This window comes from Nomascus leucogenys, chromosome 14 (genome assembly GCF_006542625.1).
Source record: "Nomascus leucogenys isolate Asia chromosome 14, Asia_NLE_v1, whole genome shotgun sequence".
Lineage (NCBI taxonomy): Eukaryota > Metazoa > Chordata > Mammalia > Primates > Hylobatidae > Nomascus > Nomascus leucogenys.
The window spans coordinates 275,749-301,916 of record NC_044394.1 but is presented as its reverse complement, the minus strand read 5'-3'; the positions used below and the strand labels follow the sequence as shown (position 1 = coordinate 301,916).

At 55.9% G+C, this 26,168-nt stretch overlaps 1 protein-coding gene across 19 annotated transcripts in view; it reads right to left on the bottom strand.

Moving 5' to 3' along the window:
- The window catches only part of CACNA1G (calcium voltage-gated channel subunit alpha1 G), a 65,267-nt gene that overhangs the window by 35,839 nt on the left and 3,260 nt on the right, over positions 1-26,168 (bottom strand). For 18 of the 19 annotated variants that reach the window (XM_030827446.1, XM_030827454.1, XM_030827449.1 and 15 more), the window contains exons 2-10: positions 21,813-21,924; positions 21,496-21,629; positions 20,991-21,088; positions 18,783-18,942; positions 17,967-18,267; positions 17,708-17,800; positions 14,498-15,281; positions 12,288-12,664; positions 156-307 (exon numbers count right to left, since the gene is read on the bottom strand). In XM_030827446.1, the coding sequence (XP_030683306.1) occupies positions 156-307; positions 12,288-12,664; positions 14,498-15,281; positions 17,708-17,800; positions 17,967-18,267; positions 18,783-18,942; positions 20,991-21,088; positions 21,496-21,629; positions 21,813-21,924 (2,211 nt within the window). The remainder of the gene's footprint in view (positions 1-155; positions 308-12,287; positions 12,665-14,497; positions 15,282-17,707; positions 17,801-17,966; positions 18,268-18,782; positions 18,943-20,990; positions 21,089-21,495; positions 21,630-21,812; positions 21,925-26,168) is intronic. The other variant, XM_030827448.1, reaches the window with a different exon arrangement.

Below are 26,168 nucleotides of genomic sequence, written 5' to 3'. Positions count from 1 at the left end.
GCCCCCCGCCTAGGAGGAGTGGCAGGTCCTGTGGGGTCAGTGGGGCCTGACTCCAGACCCCTCCACCCCAGGGGAATAGGTGGCCTGGCCCCTGGCCCCAAGCCACCCCTGCTAGCACTCCTCAAGTGCGAGTCAGTGCCGGGGGGTAGTCATACCTGATGACCACAATGACACCATCGAAGATGTTGTAGGGATTCTTGATGTAGCCAAAGGGACCATACACAAGCAGCTTCAGCAGCATCTCCAGGGCAAAGAGGCTGGTGAAGACGATGTTGCTGATTTCTAGGGCGTTGGTAAGCTCATCGGGCTGCAGGGCAGGGTGGGATGTGAGGCAGCTGGCTTATCACTGAGCCCCTCGATCCAGTCCTCCAAACATGGGACACCAGGGAGAGGAGGAGCAGGAACAGCAAGCTTATGCGGAGGGGTTGCTGGATGCTCAGGCCCATGGGGAGGACCCTGCCCCAAAGGCTCCAGGAGGAAATGCACCCAGCGGCAGGGGCCCCAGGAAAGGGCCATGTGAAGCCCATAGCCCCAGCCATTCCCCAGCTCTGGGTCTCAGATGCAGGAGCCACAGGCTCAATGGGAGGCCTGTGCTGTGGGTTCCGCCCTATCTCCTGCTGGGAGCTGCATGACCCATCTTGACCTAGGCTATAATGCAAGCCTAGCGGGCCCAGGCCAGCAGCACGACAATGCTGGCGGATGTCAGAGGGTGATCGCCAAGGCCTCACAGGCACACCCGGTCACCAAGCCCCACACAACGTCACACGTATTCCACAATTACTCTGTGGACTTGGCAGCTTTCTCTTGGACAACAGTTGGCTACTCTTGCTTCCTTCCAGACACACACACACACACACACACACACACACACACACACACACAGAGAGAGAGAGAGAGAGAGAGACAGAGAGAAATGCACGCATTCCCAGTCACACACATGGTGATAGGCAGAAGGAAGACACCCAGACACCCAGGAAGGGTTGTCACAGTTGAGGAGACACCTGGAGCCTCAGCCTGAGACTGGGACACCTGGGCTAATTCTCAGCCTATCCTGTCACTCACTGTGTGACCTTCAGCAAGATTCTCAACCTCTCTGGCCCAATGTGAAACACCGGAGGTAATTCCTTTCATGCTCCCTACCCGAGTCTGGGACTGGGACCGAGGATGCACCCTGCAGAGTCCTCAGAAGGACTAATGACGAACCCTGTCTCATCTGCCATTCCAGCTCACTAGTGACCTCGCTTTCAATATGAAGTGCCTAGCAATGCACCAGGCATTAAAGGAGCTGCAAAAACATGCCAGCCACACGCCCTGCCTCCCAGGAGCTCAGTGTCTGCTAGAAACACGTTGTACACACACAAAACGGCTGAATAACCACAAGAGGCCTTAAATGCTTCAGCGCCAAAATAAATTATCCAGGCAGCAAGTCTGGGAGTTCAGGGGAGAAAAGGTGAGGGGTGAACACACAGAGAAACGCTCAGTTGGGAGAGAGGCAGCACTTGAATGCCTAAGGGTTTGTGGAGTCTCCCCAGGCAAGGGTTTAGGTGGCGTGGCACGGGGTGAGGGGATCATGAGCAACCTCAGCCTGGTTCTGGTTGAAGAAGGGAGGGGTGTGGCCAGACAGAGGGCTGGGGAAGCAAGAAGAGATATGGCTGGCTCAATGGACCCCACTGTCCACCTGATGGATGTCTGGACAATCCTGGAGGGCAAAGGCCAAGTCCATAGGAGCTGCTCAAAAAGTTTGGGTTAATGAAACAATCAAATGAGGCCCTCATTCCATCAGACACCTCTCCTTGCTTCTCACTGCCTCACTGGCCAGCTGCCCAACCAAGCCCACAGCCAGGCCTGAGGACACCCAAATGTATCCTAATGGCCCTAGTTTGTGCGGCCAGCTTGGGTGGGAGGTGGAGAGACTCAGAACAAGGGGCTTCTGACTAACAGGTGAGCGGCATTTGGGGGCCTCGGGGACAACAGCTACTCAGAGAGAGAGAAGCTTTCAGACTATTCAAAGGCAGGCCTGGGGGCAGAGTCAGGGCCAGCAGGCAGGCAGAGAGCCAGCTGTGCAGAGGGGGAGTGGCTGTCGTGGGGGCCGGTATGGCTTGGAGCCCGTTGCTCCAGCAGATCTCAAGTAAGTCGTAGCTCCATGGATTGTGAGTGGGGGCACTGCCACCTGACCTGGTTAGCTGGGTCACACAGGGCCATTAGTCTCTCCGGCATGAGCACAGTACATGAGGTGGGGTGGGGCCAGGATCAATGCACATAAAGCCCCGGGCTCAGACCCCACCTGGCCAAGTGGATGCCCCCACTCTGTGCTTCCAAGTCCGGTCTGCCAGGGAGCGGAGGTTGGCAAACCCTCCTCCCTGTCCCTCTGCCACTCGCCATGTTTTCGGGCCTTGGATTAGATTAAAATGAACATGGACCACACAGGTACGATGTTTTATGGGTTATCTGGCCCACCATGCACCTCCCCTCACGCCATTCACACGGTAGTCCTGCCATGCTAGTCTCGTAAGGGCAAAAGACACCAAGAGATGGAGGGTGACCAGTTCAAAGTCACAGGGCAGGAAGAGCTGGGGTGGGGCTCAATCCCACATCCCTCTGACTCCAAGAATATTAGACAGTCAGGATTTGGAACCAAGCCACGGTGATGGTGAGGGGCTTGTGAATCCAGATACATGGGGACTGGATACACAACGTGTCTTCTAAAATTATATTCAAATCAACAGAGCTCTAGGAATAAAGACCAACTCGATGTGAAGACACAGGCAAGGTACGCTTATAATGGGCAAATTTCATGGCATATAAACTACACCCCCAAAAAGCTGCTAAAAATAAAAATAGATGAAACGTTCTTTTAAAAGTTGCAGAAAACACAGTAGCTTTTGATGTCACGTATTTACTCAATCAGTGAATTCTAAAAGTCCAACTACTACTGTGCGTAGAGAAGGAGACTGTTCTCTTCACTCCCCAATGTTATCCACGGGGCTCTCAGGAGTCTGTACTGACGGCTCGTGGACACGTGCACACCTCACTGTCCTGCACACCACCGAGAGGCTTATGGAGAAGGATGATGCCAGGCTCCTGCGAGGCCTGCTGCCCCATAAGGCTTGCCTCATTGGCCCTTGTCAAGGGCTGTGCCAGCAAAGGCTGGAACCCCTCTCATGCCCAGCCAAGTGGCTCCGGGACTGGAGAAGCAGGGCAGCCTGATGCAGGTGGAAAGGGGCCTGGCGCACTCCCTCGGCCCTGCCTTGCTCTCTCTAGTCTCCCTGCAACACTTAGGGTCAATGCCTCTTTTTCTCTAGGGCCCCGGTATTCCCTCCAGTGAGCCACGGAAAAAGAGCCCTCCTCCCCAAGATAGCCAGGTCTGTCCAAGTTACTAAATTGGAGGCTGGGAACGATCTGCAAATGCAGGACAAGGACATAGAGACACAATCTTAGCAACAAGGTTGCCCCAGGGACCGGAGCTGTAATTACGGCTGAAAAGGGGCAGGGGTGGAGCCAACATCTGGCAGTGCCCACCACAGGCCAACTAGGCTGAAGACCTCCTCCTGGGATTTCACTTCCTCCCTGCTCACAACAAACGAGGGAGGGCTGTGAGCCTCCTAGATAGTCTGGGAAACTGAGGCTCCGAGGGGTGTGGTGCCTTGATGGAGGTCACATCGCCCTCCTGGAGAGGTGCAGAGCCAGGTCCGTTGTGCCTCCCTCTACATCTCTGCCCTCACCATATACCCAGACAGAGCTCACGCAGAGAGCACACAAACTCATCAGGCTGGAGCCAGCCTCCCCTCACTGGCCATCCCCAGCTGTGGAAGTCCCTTCCCAGGTCTAGCCTGCATCCTTCCTGCTGTTCACAGATGTCAAGGCCCAGTGGAGGTTTCTGTGAAATGAGGCCAGGTAGCCTGAGCTCATCTCACCCAGAGGCCCCAGGTCTCTTGTCTGTGCTGATGCTGACTGTAAATCTCCATCTCCCATCTCCTAACACCTCCCCTCCCCTCCCCTCCGGCTGTCACCTTGCAGCAGCGGTAAGCTGGTCAGTACTTCCCAGCACCAGGGCTCCCCAAGCCTCATAGCTGCTCCATCATCTAGCCGTAAAAATGCCTTCTGTGTGCCGAACACTGGTGTTAGAAAGGTGCCACCAACTCTGAGACTTTCTTCCTATGTGACCTTGGGCAAGTCCCTTTGCCTCTCAGATCCCCAGTCTCCTCTTCTGTTAAACAAGGTAACACTACCTCCTGGGAGGCTGCTCTACAGAACAAAGGAGTGAAAGGCTGTGAGAAACCCCAGCCCAGGGCCAAGCTCACACAAGGCAGGACCGATATCTGCAAGGCTGCAACTAAACACCACACTGGGGGCAAAACCCAGGAGCCACGGGAGCTCAATCCCGGCTGAGGTCAGTGGGCCAGTGGGGGGGACAGCCTGGGAGGATGTCCATGGAGGGTGTCCCCAGCTGGGGACAGCAAGGGAAGGCATGTGCAGGGCACAGTGCAGAACCAAGAATCAAGTTGTCTGCCCAGATCAGAAGGTGAGAGGGGCTGGCGAGAGAGAAGGCTACAAGGTCGGCAGGGCCAGGTGGAACAGCCTTCCTCTGCTCCCTCTGGACCAGTCTCTGCCTACCACGCTGCCACTGAGGCCCTGGGGGGGTGGGAAGGGAGGGAGGAGATGTGCAAAGCAGTGTATTAAGAAGATTAATCTGGCTGCAGTGGTGGCAGTGTGTGGACGGCTTGGAGGGTAGAGACAGAAACCAATTAGGATACTGCAGCAGTCCAGGCAGGAGGCCTGAGAGGCAGCTCTGGCAGACAGTGATGTGCCTCTTGCAGAGAGGGCATGAGGGGCTGGACAGGCCTGGTCAGAGCTGAGCAGAGGCTTGGACCAGTCACTCCTGCTCTGCCCAAGCCCCACCCCAGCCAGCCGCCATCGGCCCAGCTTCTACCTGCTCCACTGACCCTGAAATCTCTGCTCTTCCGCTCAGACTCCTTGGCTCACCTCACCTCTGCTTTTGATGGGCCTGCCTGCTGCTCCCACCCACCCAGGACAGGAGCGCAGACAGGCTGCAGTGAGGCAGTGAGGGTCACTGGGTCAGTGGGAGGCAAGTCTTCAAGGACGTGTGGGAAGTCAGGGAACACCTCGGTGGCAGGAGGTTTCCTGGAAATCTCACAGGCCTCATCATGTAGATCATGGTCCTGGTCTTCCCCAGTCCCCTGGAAGCTCTCCAGTTTGGATCCTCCCTCCTGTGCCCTCCTGCCCACTGGGCACACTGCTAAGTGTCATGGTGCCCCCAGGGCCTCCTAATCAGAGGCAATGCCAAGGAGAGGCTTTAGCCGCAGTCACTGCCTCTCTGCCCTCAGGGCAACATTCCTCAGAGTTCATTCTAAGCTTATTCCCTTCACCAGCATCCCCACTCCCACCTCTCCCACTGTCATTGGGGTGTCGGTGACATGATCTTTCCCAGCTCCCCAAAGCCCTCAAAAGTAAACACACAAGCTAAACAGGCACAGCACACTCACGGTGCCCACTCAGCTTCAAGATGGCTGACCCAAGGCCCCTGCTACTTAAAATTCTGGAGCTGTAGCCAGGCGTGGTGGCAGGTGCCCGTAGTCCCAGCTACTGGGGAGGCTGGGGTGGGAGGATCGCTTGAGCTCAGAAGTTCCAGGCTGTAGTGAGCCATGATCAAGCCACTGCATTCCAGCCCAGAGGGCAGATCAGGATTCCATCTCTTAAAATAAATAAATAATAAAATGCTGGAGCTGCAGCCCCTGCGCCTTGTCCATCTGGACAGTGTCTAGCCCATGATGGGCCACAGTAGGCCACATAAAGGCTGCCCTCCTGATGAAGACTTTCAAGAGCTCCTGCCCTGCCCAACCCCAGCCCAGGTAAGTGCCCTTGCCCTCCTCCTCTCCTCTGTGGCTCTGGAAGTGCTGAGTATTGCTAGAGAGAGGTATGAACATGTGCTGACTGGACAGGTGATTCCCTGTGGGTGGTGGCCCCATGGCTGTTTCATGCCTTTGTTCACAGTCCCTGGTTCCTCCCGTCTTAGGTCTCCTCTCTCCCCCAGGAGCTGCCTCAAGCCTTCTGGACTCTGCAGCCCCCAGCCCTACTCCCCACCTGGCCCCTCATTGCAGGCTTACATGGGGGGCTCCATGTCCCTTCTCCAAAGAGCTCTGTGTTGTGCATCCCACTGTCTCTCTTCCTCTCCTGGAAGGGAGCCAGCCTTTCCTCCACCCGCACTTTGATGCGCTCCCCCGCCGCCCCCCTGCCACCCCTACCCCCGCCCCCGGCTCCCCTGGGCCCTGGCCTATCAGTTACGCCTGCATCCATTACTTCTCCAATCTCCTTGCCCACTGCCTAAAAGCAGAAAGCTTCTGTGGGACTCCAGACCCATTCAGTTCTGAACTCTGGGCCCCACAGCTCCAGCTCTGTCCAGGGACCCTCTTCCCAGCCCTCCTCTTAGTGGATGCCTCAGCAGCAGCTGAGCCTCCCTTGGCTTCCCCGACCCTGAGCAACCACCTCCTCCCCCTCCCAGTGCTCATTTCACCGCCTCTCTTCCCTCAGGCCAGCATTCCTCAGAGTTCAGTCTAAGCCCGCTCCCTCCACCAGTACCCCCACTCCTACCTCTCTGGCTGTTACTGGGGTGTAGACGACACTAAACAATCTCTCCAAGCCCCTGGCTTCTCATCCAGAGATCCAGAGCCTGCCTGATCTCCCTCCTGGGATGGCCCACAGCCACCTCAAACTCAGTGCATCCAAAGCAAACCCTCTCACCTCCTCTCCCAAACCTGCTCCTTCCCGGGCGGCGCCATCATGCTTGGGATTCTGCCTTAGAAACTTCGGGTTATCTAGGATTCTTGCCTACCCTTCATCCCTCCGGACACTAAGGTGCCCCAGCCCAGAGAACCTGCCAATGAAATTGCGTCCTACCCACACCCCCTCGTTCCCATAGCTATGGCCTTACTTGGGGCCCTCTTTGCCTCTGATCTGAACAACAGAAATAGCCTCCAGGCCCTCCCCCACCCAGCCTGCACCTATGGGAAGCACCGGCTTCCTCACTGGGCTGACATCAATCACTGCTCAGACACCTCAGGGCCAGGGCAGGGAGGAAAACCTGACTGTCCTTCAGAGCTTCCAGTGCCACCCTGTGCATGTGCCTTAATCCCTCCACCTAGATCTCTCTGCACCTACCCACCCCTCCATCTCCCACCTCCCCCCATCCCCACCACCCAAGCCACTGTCAATTCCATTCATCTTTCAAGGCTCCGTTCAAAAGCCACCACCTTTGTGAAGCCCTTCCGAAGGAGATCGGGGGGTGAGCAGTTCTCCTTTGTCCCCTGAAGCCTCTCTTGCGGCATTTGGCATAATCGTCCATGAAACAGAATGACTTTTCCACCAGAATCTACATTTGTTGGGTGTTTCTGGCTCAGCCCCCAACCCCCTGATATTCTAATATTCTATTCTAGTGCGCTGTGCACAGGATATGCTCCCCTTGTTTGTGGAACTGGGAGAGCCTGGAGCCAGGGGAGCCTGCAAGAGAACACCTTAGCAGACATCTCCAAAACGATGCCCCTCTCCCTCCCACACCAGATAGCCTTTGAATGTCTGGGGCCAGTCAGCTGTAAAGGATCAACCCCCAAAGCTCTGCTTGGTCCTCAGCCCTAGCTCTTCAGCCAGGGCTTCCCTATCTGGAGACCAAGGGACTGGCTGGGGTGGGAGGTGTCCATCAACCTTTGCCTTCAAAGGCCACATTTAGGGTGTCCATGCATGTGGGCATTTTCTGGGGAGAGGGTCCCCAGCCTTCAGCAGAACTGAAAAGGAGTCTGAGCTCCTTCAAAGTTCACACTTACCATATCTGGACCACCTCCCCCTGCCCCACCCCCAGCTTCTCTCGCCTTGAACAGCCAAACTCACTCACTTATAAATAGAAACCCTCTCTGGACATGTATCTGGAGTGACAGGATGGCCCCAGAGTGTGAGCAATGAGCAGAGTCATCACCTGCCCTGTCCTCTCTCAGCCTGCAAGGCCATCTACCCTGGTCCCTCCCCCTCCTCTCCCCGTCTACAGCCCAGGAGACCACTGGGCTACATGTAGCTCCCCTCTCCCCACATGCTGTTGTCCCTCTTCTAGAACATGAGACTAGCACCTGTCCCCCACCCCACCATGACTCAGAGCCGGGAAGGAGATGTTAGGAAGCTCCTGTGTCTCCAAGGCCCCACTCCTGCACTCCCCTCTTCCTGGAGAGGTCTGGCCCCAGTGCAGACCCAGGCAGGATACAGAAGAGAAGGCAACTTCTTTTCTGAGCTCCGACAGTCTGCTGGATATGGTCAGGATGGCTCGCAGGCACCTTGTATGCAACATGTCCCCCAGCCCACATCTGCTCAAGCCACATTGCTCCCACCCCAGGTAGAAACCTGGGAGTCATCCTTGCTGCCTCCTCTCAACCCATGTTTCCAACTGATTGAGTCCTGCAGATCCAGCTACCAGCCAGCTCTCCCCAACCCTCTGCTTTCCATTTCCAGGGATGAAGATGTAGTATGAACTGCCTGGACCACTGCTGGAGCCCTCATACTGTCCCCTACCCTCCACCTTCACTGGCTATGTCCTACTCTTCCTTCAAACTCAGCCCAGAGGTCACCTCCTACACGGAGCCCTCCCTGAATTCCTTCTCTGGTCTGGGTTAAGGGCTCCTCCTCCACGCATCCCTCTCTGAGCATGTGCCACATCAAGTAAATATGACTGTTTACTTGTTGTGACCTCTTTAAAAAGAAGGACAGTGCCTTGGGCCCAGTGGTGTGCTGGAGCTGTTTCTCACTGGCTGGGAGAACCAATTGTCCACGTCTCTTCCTAATCCCACATTCGGTGGAATCGTGTTGGTAGCTTAAAACCAGCTATGGTGGGAGAATTTACACCATGGAAATTGGCAAATGCTACAGATCAGGACTTTATTATTTTAGAAGGGCTGGTTGTTAAACATTTACCAGCAAATCACTGCTTAGGCCCAACTCCAATGCAAAAGGACGAACTGGAAAAAGCTTCTGGGCTCCATGCACTGCCCTGAGCGGATGGGGCACACACGTAGGCTGGCCCCATATTAGATCACACTTTGACATCAAGTCATTTTCTTGCTCTCTCCTCAGTCTCCTGGGTTCTTGCTCTCCTCACCAGCCCTCTGGGCAAACCCAATCCTGCCAGTTCTCCTCCAGCTGGTGCTTAAGGGGTGCAGGAAGCAGGAGACAGAGGACAGCATGGGGCCAGCTCTGGGCGGGGTGGGGTATGACATATAGGTGCTTCCTCAGTCAGGAGGATGGTGGGGTAGCGCAGGTTGGGGGGACAGGACAAGCGAATGATGAATCAGCCAGGGGATGGTGGGAGAGGACAGGGCCTGGGGAGGGCAGCGGTGACGGCCAGGTGGGAGGGCAGGGACTCCTCCTCTGGTGAAGCACCAGCAACACCCTTTCCAGTGCCTCCCCCGACCGAGTCCGATCGATTCAGGGATCAATGGACACAATTGCCTCATTAGGGGCACCTCAGGGAAGCCATGAGCCTCCTCCACGCTGCGGCACCTCACGCAGCCAGCTCCAGGGGAGTCTCTGTCTCCCCATCCCGCCCCGTCTCTGCCCTCATTTGCATCTGGGACTCGGTCTCTGTCTTCAGCTCCCTCTCTGTGTCTCTGTCTCCCCTTGCATCTCTGTGGCTCCATTTGTCTCTGTCTGTCTCCGCTGTGGCTCATCTCTCCCTCCATATCCTTTCTCCCCTGCCTGAACGTCTCTCTTCCTGCCCTCCTCCCCCATCTCCATCTTGCCCTCCGTGCCTCTGTCTTGCCCCCATCAGTCTCCTCTCTATCTCCCTCTGCCTCCCCATTCCCCCATGTGTCTCTGTCTCCCTCTCTGTGCCCACTCTGTGTCTGTCTCAGCCCCCCACATCTCCTTGCTGCCTTCCCTGGCAACCCCCCACCCCCAGCCTGCTCAGGCTCCAGGGCCCAGATGGCGGGACGTTCACGCCGCAGTGCCTGCAAGCACAGGGTCATGGCAGCTTCTGGGACTTCTTACTCTCCGCACCCCTGAGCCCGCTGGGCAGCTGTCAGTCATCTGCCCAGCCTGCTGGGGACTCCCACTCACCCCCATGGGGCCCTCAGCACCAGGTATGGGGACAAAACCCTTCCTGGAGCAGACACTGCTGCCACTGAGTGAGGCCTCCCTGCTGCTGAGGACTTAGTGGGAGCCCTGGGCTGTCTTCGTCCTCCCTCAGGAGCCTGAGCAAGGATATGGTGCAGGCACCGCTGACTGATGGCTGCTGCCTTCTCTCCAAAGGGGCGTCCTTCTTGACATCTAACTGAAAGCCCTCTTGCCAAGGCTTCATCTGCCCTGGGTCTGTGTGACTCAGCTTCCTCCCAGTGCAATCAAAACCTCCACCAACAGCATCGGCTGGGCAGGGACTGCTGGGTGCACCCCCCAGGGGTAGGGAGGGGGCACCTGACCATGGCCAGAACAGGAGTGAGGGAAAGGAAGCTGAGGTTCAGGGAGCCTGAGTAATGGGAGGTTAGGGGCTGTCACCACCTGGGTCCTAGAAGCAGAAAATGCTGCCCACCCCCCACTGCCACCAATCTGGCAGAGTGGAGCACCTCTCCCTGGGAGGCTGGCAGAGTTGGCACGTGCACACACACCCACACCCATGCAGCCCAGACACAACATGCCCACCGTGGTGGCATGTGCGCCCACCCGCTGGCACTGCAGCCAGGGTCCCACTCTCTCTCCACCTCATGGCTGCTTGGAGGGGGCCCTGTGGAGGCTAGAGGAAGGGACGCCAATGTGTGATGGTGATGGGGAGGGGTGCACCTGGCCAGGTCAAGCAGTCTTGGGTAAAAGCTGGGTGCTCGAAGTATTGCAGGTGCAGAGGTCAGTGGGGTGGGGGGGGGCTTCGAATCCCCCGGAAAAGTGAACATCTCACTGTCTGCTGCAGACCCGGCTTGACCTGTGCCCCTCAGCCTCAACCCAGACCTCCCAGCATGCCTGTACCACCCTGCCTGTACTACCCTGCCTGTACCACCTTTTTGAGATGCCCCTTCCACAGGGGCTGTGCTGGGTAGGAGCCACTGCACACCTCTGGCCCCCTCTGCCTCTGCTCCTGACTGGGAGGGTGCGGAGGTGGGGAGGTGCATGGCCTTCGTTCCAAACCGGGGAAAGTTGGGTTCTGATGGCCTAGTGCCTCTCTGCTGCCCCAGGGAGGCCAGAACACCCAGGAGAGCAGAGCCTGGGCAGATCATGAACTGCAGCACCTGCTTGCTAGCCTCTCTCCTTTTCCAAGAATCAGCCACGGGGGTGACCTGGAAGGCCAGACTGGGGGGAGGGGGAGCGACTTCTGGAAAGAACCCTGTGAAAGAGGGAGCCAAACCCAATTGTGAGGACCCATGGTGCCTGCTTGGACCCCCAACAAGTGGGCAGCTTCAGTTCATGGTGGGGGATCAGTGGGGTCCCCCAGGCTACCCTTTCTGTCTCTGCATAGCTCTGAGGGTTAGAAAAGCCTCCTCCCCCTCAGCCCAGATCCTATTGCTTGCAGCCATCAGCCCCACAAAACAAGCCTGCTTCCTCTTCCACATGACAGCCCTTCAAATATTTGAAGACAGCTTGCCTGTCCCTGCTGAGCCCTCTCTCCTCCTCACTAAACATCCCGGTTCTTAGAATGATTCCTCAAACGCGATGGCTTCAAGTGCCCTTGCCATGCTGGGCACTCTCATCCACCCTGACCTGCCCTGGTTCACAGCACGGCTCCCAGACAGGAGGCCAGGAAAGATTGCCTGACCCCAACAGGCCTTCATTCCACCCAGGCGCAAGCACCAACCCTCCCCTCTGCACCCCTGTTTACATGGCCCCTCCTGCCTCCAATCAGTCACACCCGGACTTAGTGGGTCAGATGGATGCCACAAGACCTCCAACACCCCCCCTCCGCACTACACCTTCTCCAAAGACCCAAACATCTCCCAGTGACACGCCTCTCCCCACGTGCTGACGCTCACCACTTGTTCACATCCTTCAAAGCCAGCCTCCTCTGAGCAGCCTTCCTGGGTAGAACATACCCTATGGCCTACCCGGGGCAACCTCCATACTCAGAGACTTTAAGCATTCCCTCTAGAGAATCTCCACGCATTGCTCCATCACCCACCTCCCCTCCTACCTGCCAGGCGGGCTAGCAGCATGGAGAGGAAGCTGAGCACAGGAGGAGGGGTGCAGAGGGAGGTAGAAGGCCCCAGCCCCACGCAAAAAGCAGCTGGCAGGAGCCCTGCCTCTGCCCACACCCCTACCTGCTCGTGGTATTCGATGCCCATGCTGAGTGTGTTGACCAGGATGGCGATCATGATTCCCCGGCCAAAGTACTTGCTGTCCACAATCTTTCGGAAGGTGTCACAGATTAGCCTCCAGAAGGCCAGCACAGAGCTGGGCTCTGCATCTGGGCCCAGGCTCCGTTGCCGCCGGCTGTGGGGGTCCCGGAGGTCTCTGTGCTGGGCATCCTGTGTGAACTCATAAACCGCCTCGCTGTCTGAGTCAGGCATTTCACGGTCGGCGAGCTCCACCTCCCCTGCCCCAGCCCGGGCACAGTAGGGGCAGCTGTCTGGACCACAGGCTCCACTGTCTGCTTTCAAGCAAGGGCTGGAGATCTTGCAAGAGCTTTGGCAGGTGCCTGGAACAGGAGAGTAGAGGTGAGAGGCTCCAGAGTCTCGTACCTGGGGCTACCCCGCCTTCTGAGTATGTGTAAAATGAGTCAGGGAGTCTGGGGTTGTTACAGTGATGGGGTGCTAGGCACTTAGCAGGCCAGGGGTGCTGAATGTCCGGCAAAGTGGGCAGTCTTGACCCACAAGATGCCCTAATGTCAATAGCACTTCATTGGCAGTCACTGCTGAGTGTCCTGGGGCTCAGAGAGGTGGCCTGGATGTCCTCTGAGGTCCCGGACAGCTCCTATATCCTAGGCGCCTTCAGCAAGGAGCCTTGCTCCCCTTCCCCTTCCCTGAAGCCAGGCCTGCATCAACACTGCTCTGAGCAGCACTTTGCATGGGATCCTTAAGACACACCCACACACGTGCACTTGCACACACACCCACACCAGACACGTGCACCTGCACACGTGCTCCAGATGCACACACCTGTGTATACACGTATACTATTTGCACACCACCATATGGGCACACATATATGCACATACCAACACATGTGTGCACAAACGCATTCACACATGGCACGTATGCCAGACATATGCACACATGCACACACACCAAGGAAAGAGCTTCATATCGCACATGCACCTGCACACATCAAGCACATGTGCACACATATGCATATGAACACCAGACACGTGCATGCACACATGCACACACACACACTGGACCCCTTCATGGACATAGACACATACACGCATACTAGATGCACTGGTGCGCACACACTCAGGGACCTAGCCCAAGACATCAATGTCCCTTTAAATCCAGCTTTGATCACAGAATATGAGAACCTCAGAGAGTACCAGGTAAAGCATGGATGTGGAGGCCCCCCGCTCAGGGCCTGGCCCCAAGTGGGCTCTCAGCGACATTTCCCCCTTGACTGCATCTGCACACAGGAGGGAGTCAGTAAGCACCCACTGACAGTAATTATGGGCCCAGTCTTGCCTTTTACACAGGAGGAAATAAAAACGTGGGTGCATGTGACTGGCCCACGTCCCGTGGCAGGGTAGTGGAGGAGCTGGCATAGAAACCTTTCGCTCTGGGTTCTGTGATAGCACCTTCTGGTCCCAGCCCACATTCCCACGTAACATCCCCACGAATATCCCGCTGCTCCCCACGTGCCACATCCTTCCTGAAACACAGGCCGTGGGCTGCAGCTACAGTGAACCTGTCTGCTGGGGAGAGCCCGAAGTCCCTATGTGTCTCACTGCCCCCACGACACTGGGAGTTTCGCCCATCAGACAAGCAGCTCCCTGAACTGAGTCTCCCTGTGTGGAGACAATGAGACTCAGGTTTAGCCAGTAGGGCATGAAGCTGGGCACAGTCACACACCATTTCCTCTCTGAGCCTCACAACAAGGAGTCCTGAGTGTGGGCCCCAAGTTCGCCCCTCACCAATAGCGAAGCCGTGGGCAAGTCATGCAACCCCCTCAAGCCTCCTGGTTCTCATCCACACAATGGGGATGCTAAGAAAGCCCATCACCTAATGGGTAGAGAGGATCCAACGGGATTTTGCCATTGCTGTGTGCAACAGTTGCTAGACATTATTGCGAACAGCATGAAGCAGGTGCTTATTCATGATAGTTACTGCTATTACAACGCAGGAATTATGAGTTCCACTTTAGCAGATGAGAATATTCGAGCTCACAGCAGGGATGTGACTGGTTGAAGGTGCCTAAGCCATGAGAGGCAGCATGAGAACATGAACCCTGGTCCCTCTGACTCCAGACCGCCTAGTCCCCTCTGGGACACCACCCAGTCCCCAGACGAGGGCACCCACGTGCCTCCACCCAGAGTTCTCACCTGTACTCTGTGTCTCCAGCAGCTTGTGCATGGAGCTGTAGGGCCCGGGTGGGATGTTGAGGCTGGTGAGGGTTGGGGGCCCAGAGCTGGCAGCCACCTCTACTAGTGCCTTCTCCTTCAGCGTCTCCGGTGGAGGGCTGGTGTGCACTGTGGGATACACCTTCCCGCTGCCCACAGTCCTGCCGGATGCCTCAGATGGGGACCTGGGAGGGGGCGCCTGGCAGCGGACTGGCTCCAAGTGGCAGTCGGCATGGTAGAAGCTGTGCACAGACTCTGCGCCACCTGGGGGGCCCCCGGAGAGGGCAGGCGTCGAGGGTGGTGGCAGCATGAGCCGGCGGGACCCATTGGCATCCCTGTCCTGGATCTCCGGGCTGGCCCGGGGGGCCCTGAGCGTCCCATTGCCCAGGTGGTAGTGGTGGTGATGGTGGTGGTGGTGGTGCACCAGGTGGTGGACGGATAGGCGGCGGTGGGAGCGAGAGCAGCTGCTGCTGGGCTGGGTCTCCTGGCCCCCGAGGGGGGCTGGGCTGCTGAGCAGCCCGGCCCGCACACCTGCTGCCCGAGAGACCTGAGCCAACCTGCGGGCTGCCTTACGAAGGATGTACACCAGGTACTTGAGCAGCTCCTCATAGCAGCTGCCGGGCTCAGAGAAGCTAGCCAGGGTGCTGGCATTGGACAGGAACCGCACACGCTGCTCCCGCATCAGCTGGCTTTCCCGCTGCTTTGTCTCTGAGAACTGTGTGGCAATCACCACCAGGCACAGGTTGATCATGAAGAAGGAGCCCACCTGTAGGGGTGGGGACAGGAAGAGGAGACGTCCTGAAGAAAAGTGAATCACAATGCCAGCCATCACATACAGAGGAATTCCTATGAGCCAGCCGCCACGCTCAGTTATTTTCCGAGCATTATCTCATTTTATTTTTAAGACAGCCTCAGGAGGCGATGCTATTGTAATCTCCATCAGACAGGTAAGGAAACTGAGGTCTACAGAGGTCAAAGCATTTGCCCAAGATCACTCAGCTAATTCAGAGCAAGGCTGACTGGAACCAAGCTCTATGAAATTCCAAGATGTTGCTATTGAACATGGTGTTATCCTGCAATCTCTCAAATTCCCTGTCCCTAAACACGCACACCTGCAGAGACGCAGCACCCCTTCTGCAATTTCCATTAGGAGTAGAGAATGCTGTAGAAATGAATGCAATATTAGGGACATGGGGTTTTCAAATTATATTGAGCCTTGAAATCTTGACGAAAACATTTACAAGACTCCTGCTTCTAGCCCCAATTCTAGCTGTGTGACTTTGGGCAAGAGACCCTTAGCCACGGGACCTCATATCCTCAACTGAAAACAGGGACCATTGGCCTCGTCTGTCCCCGTTTTCCCTGTGCCCCCCTCCCTCAGATGGGGGAGGGGCTGAACCCTTGACCCTACAGACTAGTCAGGCTGCCACCTGACTTGCTCACACTCCCCCAGTCCCCATCTCCATGCCTCAGTTTCCCCAGAACTCTGGAACAGCCATTGCTTGGACAACAATCCCAAATGAAGGAAATGAATATTTATGGTGACAAAGCAGATTTTTTTTTTCTAGATCGTGTCCTAGTAATTATGATAATTAGCTTCACTAGTGTGATTCCAGAGAGCTGTTAGGAAAGATTTTTCAGGGGGTGTGTGGGAGGGTGGAAACTAGGCCCCTTATCTCCCTGTCTGCTTCCTTCCCCCTCTCCCAAGCCCAGGAGGGAAAGGGAGTGGGGGTGGGGGGGCCACATGGTGAGAAGACCCCACTTCCCTGAAGCACTGGCCTCACCCCTTGAGGTGGTGGCCAGGGATGGGAACAGGCCTCCAGCCAGGCTTCGCCCCAAGCCTGCCCACTCTTCCGCACCAGGGGAAGTTACACAGGCAGGAGGAGGTGGCCTTGGGGACTTGCTCTTTCTCAGGGCCTACCCTCTGTCTCTCACTCACAAGGAGCTGCCTTATTTTGTCTTCATCTCTCTCTGGAGCTAGTCCTAGGTCCTGAGTAGATCTTAATCTTTCTTAATCTCTTTCTCTCAATGTCTGTCCCTCTGTCTGGCTCTGTCGTTGGCCTCTTGGTGACATGGAAGAAAGGCTGAATGTGGAGTCGTTAGCCTGGGACTGAATTCTCAGCCCCAGCCGCTTACTTTCTGTGTGATCTTGGCCCAGTGACCCACCCTCTGCGGCGCCGAGTTCTCATTTAAGAGATGGGGACCACAATCCCTGCCCTGGCACCTCACGGGGGACGGCGAGGATTAAACAGGCAGCAGATGTTACAGCATACGTCAGCAGTGATGCCCCACTCTTGGAGATTAATACACAGCATAGGCAAAGTGCCTGGTAGGGTCAGATAAACGAGGAAATGTCAGTTTCCTCATCTGTAAAATGGAGAGGATCACGGTGAGGATTAAATGCACCAGCAACATTGAAAGTGCTTAGATCGGGGGTGGCGCATAGTAAGTGCTCAATAAATATTAGCTCAAAGTGGTGGCGGTGAAGTTATTAACTATGAATGGTAGTGATTAAAACTATTAAATATTGCTGCTTTTGCCTCCGTCTTCTGCCTTCTTAAAGTCTGGCAATTTCTGAACTGGCAGGAATAAGAGATCAGGCAGCATTTAACACCAACTGATCACTGATCAGAATTTTGGGTAGAGTAATTCTTTATTTGCAAGCATTTCAGGATGTTTAGCTTCTCTCCCCTCCCCCTGTAACAAATTGCCAGTTGCACTCCCCTTGTCCTTACAAAAAACAGAACTCTGTAAACATGCTAAAAAACCACTGGATTCATTCAAAGGGATGAATTGAATGATATGTGAGTTATGTCTTAATAAAGCTATTAAAAAAATCAAAACCAGAATCACCCTTTCCCATTTCCAAATGCCCTCTGGGAGAGGTGGTATCATCTCAGGTTAAGAACCATTCATTTTTCCCGTGAAGAAACAGAGGCCCACAGCAGTGCTGGAGGCCTCATGGAGAATGACTTGCCCAAGGTCCCGATAGCAGTTAAGTCCCACCTTGACCTTGGATTTCCTCCTGACTCTGCATCTGGTGTCCCTCCTACTATATGACGGATGCCCTCTCTACAGGACTTGTCCTGAGAGCTGAAAACTTCAGACAGAGCAAACTATCCCCTCTCTGGACTGCCCCCACAGGTGTCCCCAGGATTGCCCATCCCCACGGGGATCTGAGGAGTCACTCACGATGATGAGGAGGATGAAGTAGATGAAATTGTAGAAGGAATGAGCATCCATCACAAAGTACATGATGTCGACCCAGCCCTCCAGCGTGATGACCTGGGGGGTGCAGAGGGGCAGGCTGACTATGGGCCCACCAAATCCTCCTTCAGTCTCCTCCAGAGGCCTTGACCCCCACCCCAACCCTGAGAGAGACCACTCTGATCCTGGGCTGTGTCCTGGGGCTGGTGTTCTGGGGAATCTCCCGGGGCCCAGGCTGCCCCACCTGGAAGATGGCGATCCAGGCATAGCCAATGTTGTCAAAGTTGATGGCGCCCTTGAAGGGGTTGTGCTCCCCCGCTGAGCAGTTGGTGTAGTACTGGTTCCAGTTGACACAGGTGGTGTTGCTGGAGCTGTTGTAGGCCTCATAGTCCAGACCGCAAGGTGGGCCACCGCCCCCCTCCCCGCGCAGCGTGGGCACGCTTCTGCAGGACCGCATGCCGTTCTCGCGTGGCTGCGAGCAGATGAAGGGGCTCTCATCCTCGTTCTCTGTCTGGTAATAGCGCTCCAGGTCCACGCTCAGGGGGCTGCAGGATGGGAAGGGGAACAGGGGTGAGGCTGGGGAGGGGGCTCTCCAGGAAGAGGGCCCGGGAAGCGAGAGATGGCACGAGTGCTCAAGGCACATAGGGTGAGCATGGCAGAACCAAGAATGGGGAAGGGACTGGGCAGGGCAGGGATTTGTGGGCACCAGGAGCATGAGGCCTGAGCGGGGAAACTCCAGACTCAGGATGTTGGAAGGTCACACCCTGGAATAGTGGTTTTCAAATTTCGCTGCACATTAGGATCACTGGAGGGTTTTAAAAATCCCTACATCCAAGCTGAGCCCCAGAGCAATGAAATCAGAATCTCTGGAGGTGGCACCCAGGCACCAGTACTTTTTAAAACTCCCCAGGTGGTTCCAATGGGTAGCCAAGTTTGAGAACCAGATATGTCTCAGATGTTAGAACAGATATGTCAGTAGCAACCGGAAGTGAGGAACTAGGGGGGGTGCCCAGCCCCATAACCACTCCCAGGTCCTCCCTGGACCCTGTCCACCACTCACAGGCTGAAATTCTCAGGTAGGAAGCATCGGTTCCGAAGCAGCCCTGCCCACAGCTGGACGCCGACGATACCGAAGATGAAGAAGACGAAGAAGCAGAGCAGCAGGACGTTGCCCAGCATGGGCAGCGTGTCCAGCAGCAACGTGACGAGGATGCGCATGCCTGTGGGGGCAGAAGCCACGCTGGGGACACCAGGCTGGCCGGGCTAGGCTGACTGCCACGGCCCGGCAGCACTCCCGGAGGGGCCCCACCAGGGACTCTGAGGCTGAGACGGCCCGGCTCAAGCTGGAGGGGAGACCAACAGACACCTCTGACTCCCCAGATAGCCTCTGCAGCCCCTTGCCCCGACCCACTTCCCCTTGTGGCTTGCCCATAGTAACCTGCACAGTACCCCCAACAGTGAGCTAGGGAAACTGCGGCCCCTCCTAACTCTCCCAACATCATCACATGTGGATAATATCACTCCCAATTTACAGATGAGAAGTCTGAGGCTCGGAGAAATGACTTGACTCACCCAGTATCACACAGCTGCTAAGTGTAGGTGCCAGAACTCGAACCCAGGCTTTGGCTTCCGAATCCCTCTCCAACATACACCCACACCCGCACACACTAACATGCACACTCCCTACCTACTTCCTTCTCTCAACAGGCACACTCACTTGACCTTTCTAAGTTATCACCACCAGAGTCATTAGGGAAACTGAGGCAGCGAACTCTAGGAGGAATGACAGCAGGCAGGAATCTCATTTTGAGAGCCAGCTCCTAGGCAGAGGCCAAGATGCCCTGTGCTTCGCTATGGCTCTGAGCCCTGCTGCCCTGAAACTATTCCCTGCTTCATCCAGATCCCCAAATCAGGACCTGAAGAGATACAATACTATCTTCTCAGAAGTCCATCAATTTACAACCCCCTCCTCAAAAGCCCTGTTAGGGTTACTTCCCTCTCTCCGTACTCCAGGTCTAGAACCCAATCTGCCCGAATGGTCTGAACCAGCCCCCAGTCTGCCAAGCCCTCGTCAAGCAGACAGATCTCTAATGGCTGGCTTCACCCCCAAAAGTGCCATCTATGGCCCCCTGCCCCCTCCAGGGCAAAGGCTGCTAAGCAGCAGCTAATTAACCCTCTTGGTGACTGCAGCACCCAGCCCCGCCCCTGCCAGCCCAGTCTTCTCACTCAGTCTCCCTCCCCCTCCTCCTACCCCATCCCCCTTCAGCTTCTCTGTGCTCCAAATGAGATCAATTCCTCAGGGTTTGCATTAAGGGAATTACACCGGTGGTTAGACAGAGGCCTATAAATCTGCCAGCCATCACCTGGGGTGGGAGAGGAGGCAAGGTATGCCCCTCTTCTGGAGCTCCTGTTAACACCAACACACCCCGAGCCCCAGAGGACACATTCAACAGCGCTGCCCTCCCAGGGGCAGCAGCAACATCACACACACACACACACACACACACACACACAGAGCGCAGGGGGCTGCTGCTACATCAGGTACACAAACAGGCACTGAGCCCCAGAAACATGCATTCCCCGCCAACCACCCCACTCCTAGGACCACAGCAGGGACCATCTGCAGCTTGTGTAGGTTGGGGAGTTGCAAAGGGGGCCTGAGCAAAGGGAGGGGGCAGGATGTAGGGGGAACTAGAGCTGCCAAAGCCTCGCTGGCTCCAGAAACCAATGCAGTTTAATTTAGATAATGGGCCCGGCAGTCACTGCAATGGGTTGGAAGGGGGCAGGAAGGAGGAAGGGGACAGAGGTGGAGGGTGAGACATGGAGTGGCCTTGTCTTGAGAGAAGTCACGTTCAGCGTGGCCAGCGTGTCTCACCAGCAAGAACCAGATTGCATGAGAGGCTGTTCTGGCTAGAAAAGGCCATTAGCACCTTGCGTCCACTCCTTGCCTGTCAGCCTCTCCAGTCCCCACACCCCTATCCTCCCGGGGGGAGTGGTCATCTAGCTGAAGGGAGAGGGTCATCTGAGATGTTTCTGAGACTCTGACCTAAAGCCAGGCTAAAATGAGGTGGGGTTTTCCCAGGTAACTCCCATAGTGCCACAGTCAGGAGTTCCATTTTGTTCCAGAAACCCCAGCTCCCCGCTGAGCCCTTCTCTGACGGGGACTGTGAGGGGTCAGGTGAGGACACAGTGGTAGAGGTGGGGTCTGAGATTTCCACATTTCCTCCTGGGGCTCTCTTCAGGGGCTGAGGGCTGAGGGGTCACTCACTGGGCACCCGGTTAATGGCCCTGAGCGGTCGCAGCACACGGACTGTCCTGACGGCTGAGAAGCTGACGTTCTGCAGGTCCAGCGAGTACTCCAACATCCTGCAGGGAGGGGCCCAAAGGGAGGCCCTTTGAGTCTGAGGCCACGGTGGGGTCAAAAGAGGTCAATGAGGAATCCTGCTTTAGGGACAGCAGGACGACCTCTGACTCCTTCTTCTCCTTCACCAAGGGACCCTGAAGATCCGGCTCTCTGTCTGGGGGGCAAGGCTACCCCGAGACAAGGACAGATTGCCCATCAGAGAAGGGAGCAGAATTAGGTAGAGGGCCTTGGAATTTAGAATATAGGCTACAGTGCTAGAGGCAAGGCAGCCTCAGACCCTCAGGAGATAGCCAGGGAGAAAGTGGTGCTGTAACTGGGCTGGAGCCGAGAGGTCACAGGCCCAGAACCCTGGCCCTGGGGAAGGGACCGATCTGATCCATTGCTCTCCCACCCCAGCCCAGGCCCTCACCCTGCGATGACGATGAAAAAGTCAAGCCGGTTCCAAGTGTCTCCCAGGTAACACTTTTTCCCAAAGATGCCCAAGGCCACCATCTTCACCACCATCTCCACGGCAAAGAAGGCAAAGATGAAGTCATCAAAGGCCTGATGTGGGGACAAGAGGTGGCTGAAACTGAGACGTGGGTGAGGGAATACTCTCTAGTCCCACCCTAGCCCCCACCAGTTGGGTCAGGGCCTCTTGCAGAGGAGTAGGGGGTATTAAGATTAGGAGGGGCCAACCCCCCAACACACACACACACACACGCACACACACACACACACACTCACCTGCAGGATCCGGCAGCGCTGGGAGTCACAGGCGATGTCCTCGCATGGCCGGAACATGCCCAGGGTCACGCAGTTGAGAAGGATGACCAACATACTGATGCGCTCAAACCAGGTACTGGCAGTCAAGGAAGCAGCTGGCCAAGGCTGGAGCTGAGGCTGCCCCCCCCCGCCACCCTAACACCTCCTCCTCGTTTACCTCCTGGCTCCATCTGAGGCGAAGCAGGTGTGGTGCCAGGGCCCTGACATACACGTCAGACCAGCCCCCAGCCCCAGACTCCCCATTAGAGAAGGGGAGTCCCACCTTGGTCATCTCACCTCTCTGGACCCAGCTTCCTCATCTGTAAAGGAAGACACGCCACAAATACCCTGACTATTTGCACAAGCCATTTGGGGAATAAATCGATCATGCCTGTGGAAATGCCAGACACCATGAGTTTGCTGCAGAATCTGAATCCTATTCTCCCTACCTCACAGGGTAGATGTGAGAAGCAAATGAGATACTGTATGTGAATGTGTTATACAAACCTAAAGTCGGATTATGCCTGCCTTACAGTTTACCAAGCACTTTCACACAATGCCACAGCTGATGCTCACAACAGCCCTGTGAAATATCTGGGGTAGATCATTTTCTTCCCCAGAACTCGAGGAAGTTGAGGCCAAGGAATGCCGAAGTCATGTGCTGAAGGTCACCCGAGAAGCCAGGATGAGACGGTGGTTTCCAAACTCCTGATCTATGATAGTTTCCTCTGCACACCATAGCTGCTTAGGCGGGCAGAACGGCCTGTCATGACCGCCCTGGCACTAGGTGGAAGGCAGACATCCACAGCTGCAGTCCTCCCTGCTACAGCACCAGAGCCCGGGGCTCCCTCTTCCACCCCCAGCCTCCCAACCTCTCAACACCCTCAGATGACCACTAGGCATATTCACACATTTAAATATTGAGGACCCATTATGTGTCAGGCACCATGCTGGGCATAGCTCCCAAGCCGTGCAGAGTGGACAATGTCTACCCCCTCCCCCAAGAGGCCATTGCCGCCATCACACCTGCTTGTGGCTTCCAGCCCAGACCAGCCAAAACAGCAAGCGGGAGAGAGGGGTTCTTTCTAAACCCCGGGTCTTTCCACACAGTGGATTCTATGGAGTGACTCATTTCCAGCCCATCAGCAGGAGAATGTACAAAACGGCCTTCAGACCTTAGAAGATTCCAGGCACTGGACTCCCAGTTAAATGACCAAGTATCCTATTTTCTTTAAGGAAAATATGAGAAGGGTGGGGAAGAGTAAAGAGGCTAGAAAAGATCAGAGAGCAGGAGATTGGGGAAAGGAGACCAGAGACCCCCTGGGGAATGGGGATGGGGAGGTATGCAGCTCCTGGCATGACCCAGCAAGCCAGACTCTGTAGGGCCCAGGGCAGGTGGAATCTTGCTTCTGGAATGAGAAGACTTTGGCCAGGCATGAAGAGGCCAGCATGAATGTTCAGGAACCTATGGACCTTCCTCCCAGCTAGTCGCAGCCATAGCCCATCTCTGTTCTGACTCCCAAGCCACATGCCCTCCCCCATAGCCCATGACTCCCTCAAATCCCTGACAGCCCTCCCCCTTGTCTTCTCCACCACCCAGGCCCTTCTGCCCTAGACTCACATGCTTGCTCGCCACCTGTCCGTGGTACCCCGAGAGTCCTAATGCACTGCAGTTTCCCTAACCCCCACCCCCTTACAAGAATAAGAGGGTTTAAAAAAAAAGTTCTAGGTTTTTGGGGGTAAGCAGATGACAGAGAGGAAATAAAAAGTGCTCTGTTTCCACAGAATTGTTTTTCTGAGTAGAGCCGGAGTGCAGTGGATCTCTCCCCAGAATGGGAGTCAGCCAGGGGTCACCCTGGAAAAAGGGGGACAGGAAGGGAGCCATCATTTGGAAAGGGAAAGACACAGTTTCCCTTAAGAACTGGTCTGCTTTCCCCATGCAGGTCCCCTCCTCCCCTCTGCAGGGAAAGGGGGGTCTGGAAGGAGCCCATGTGAGCAAATGTCTCTGTGTGGAGGGAGTAGATCTCTGAGGAAGAGGGGCTCCCAGGACATCTGCTTGGACCCCTCTAATGGCAGAGTTCCACCAAGTTAGTCATCTGTGCACTTGTCGACCTCTCCTGCTGAGCTGGGGCTCCTGACAGGCAGGGGCACTCTAATACGTCTTTAGATCCCCTACGGAGCTTGCTGTAGTGCCTGGCACAGAGCAGATGATCAATACCTGGGAAGACTGAATGAATGAACGCACGAATCAACAAATCAATCAGTCTCCCTGCCTAGAAGCCAGATGTGTGTCCCCATTCAGGTTTTCCTGCCTTGTTTCCCTTGATAGAGGTGAACTGCTTATAACTGGGGGAAGGTACAGAAGTGACCCCACAGAGGAGCTGCCCCTCTTTCTGTCCCCACCTTACCCAGGCTCAGACTGGATGCCTCTTACGGGCAAAGTCTGCCCTCAAATAACCTCATGCACAGCTCTTGACCATGTCAGCCCCTTCTTAAGGGTCCCTTGGCAATTCAGCCTACTTCCAAGTAACATCCTGCCCACCCTCTACAGCTCTCCTTCCACGCCAGGTAAGCATAAACGGACAGGGAAGAGACCAAGGCACACGACAATTTGGGACAATCTGAATAGAGGAATAATTAATGGGGGGGGTCTTTCACTCTTCTCAGAGTAGGGCTCGTTTCCTTGGGAACATGGCAGTATGTCACTGTGTGATGTTCTTCTGTTGCCATAACGACAGGAGGATGTGTCACCAGGTGGTGTGGATTTGTTGTCATGGTAATTAAAGAGACCCCTCTCACATGATCTCCCCTTACTGAGGCTGTTGTCTTGTCCTTATGCAGGGGAGGAGAATCAGGGAGACCCACAGGTTATCAGGTTGGGGGGAAACCATGTGACAGATCCCCATGGTAACCAAGGGAACGGGGGACACTGGTTGCCATAGTGACTATGAGAGACCTGTGCAGTCACATGTCTACTGTTGCTATGGTGACTGTCCGGGCTGGAGTGGATCCCAAAGAGGGGGTAGGAGAGGGGAGGATCTTTCTTCTCCCCACAACCCACCATCAAAAGCAGAGAAAAAGGAAACGGCAGAGAGAGGAACCCCACTTCCATCCCTCCTCCTTTCCTCCCTCCTGGGAGAGAGAATTAGAGCATGTTATCTCCACAAATGAGTCCTCTGTGTGGGGCTTTATCTAGATAGAGCCCTTGCTTAGCCTGGCAGCCGCAAGGGTGAGGAAAGTAGGGAGAGGAGGGGGGTGGCTGGGACACCTCTAGGGGCACAGGGGCTTTGGGCATGAGCTGAGAAGGGAAGCAGGCCCTCCAGCTGCCCCATTCCCACCTAGGAGCCTGGAAATGTGAGATTAAGGAACGTTGAAGAGAAAATGGGCCTGGACCCAGGAGTCCTGGCCTTCTAGTAAATGAGGAGGTGGGGGGGGAGGTCCTTGCCTCACCCATCCCACAGAGAGGCTCCCGGTGTCTATCGGATTCGGCAACCCCTAGGGTAACTGGGGATGTAGGGGCTCCGCCCTGCTCCAAAGCTCAAAGGGGGATTCCCCCAGCAGAACCCCCCCACTCCTACAAGCCTATTTCCCTGTGCTTCCCCCTCACCACGCTTCAGTGCATGGGTGTAGGGGGAGAGAGGCTTCCAGCTGAATTGAAAACTGAAGCTCACAGAAAGGCAGCCGGCTCCACCCAGAGACAGAGACATGAGACACAGAGACACAAGAGAGACGGCCTGCTGGAATCTTTGGAAGGGGAAATAGGCCAGAAATCTGATTCAAACGTCTGTGACTCTGTGTGTGTGTGTGCGTGTGTGCGTGTGTGTGCGCGCGCGTGCGCATGTCTGCGTGTGAGCAGTTGTGTCTGTCGCCATCCTGGCTGAGGCAGGCAGGGCGGGGTGAGTGCTGGGCGGGAGCAGGCGAGGGTGAGGGGGGGCTGTGTGGTGGGGGTAATCCCAGGAATGGCTCCAACTGGCACTACGGGTGATGGGGAGTCCCCCAGCAAAGTGGTGGAGCAGAGCGGGTGGGAAGGAGTGTGTGTGTGACCCAGAAGGAAAGTGGGCCTGGGGCAGAAAGCATGCCAAGGGGTGATCTGGCCCCCCTCAATCCCATTCAATTCTCCAGCCCCAGCCCTTCTCCCCAGAATCTCCTCTGGCGAGCTTAGGGTTTGGAAATTAAATTGGAGGAGGGAATTGATGAAGAGACAGGAAGAACACTCCCCCCACCATTTCCTCTGAGGACAGAAATGGAGAATTCTCCCTAGGTAAGAGAAATAGGCAGACTGGGGGCATTGGGACAGTGTGGCAAGGAAGGCTCCAGAAACTCCTGTGCCCCCACCTC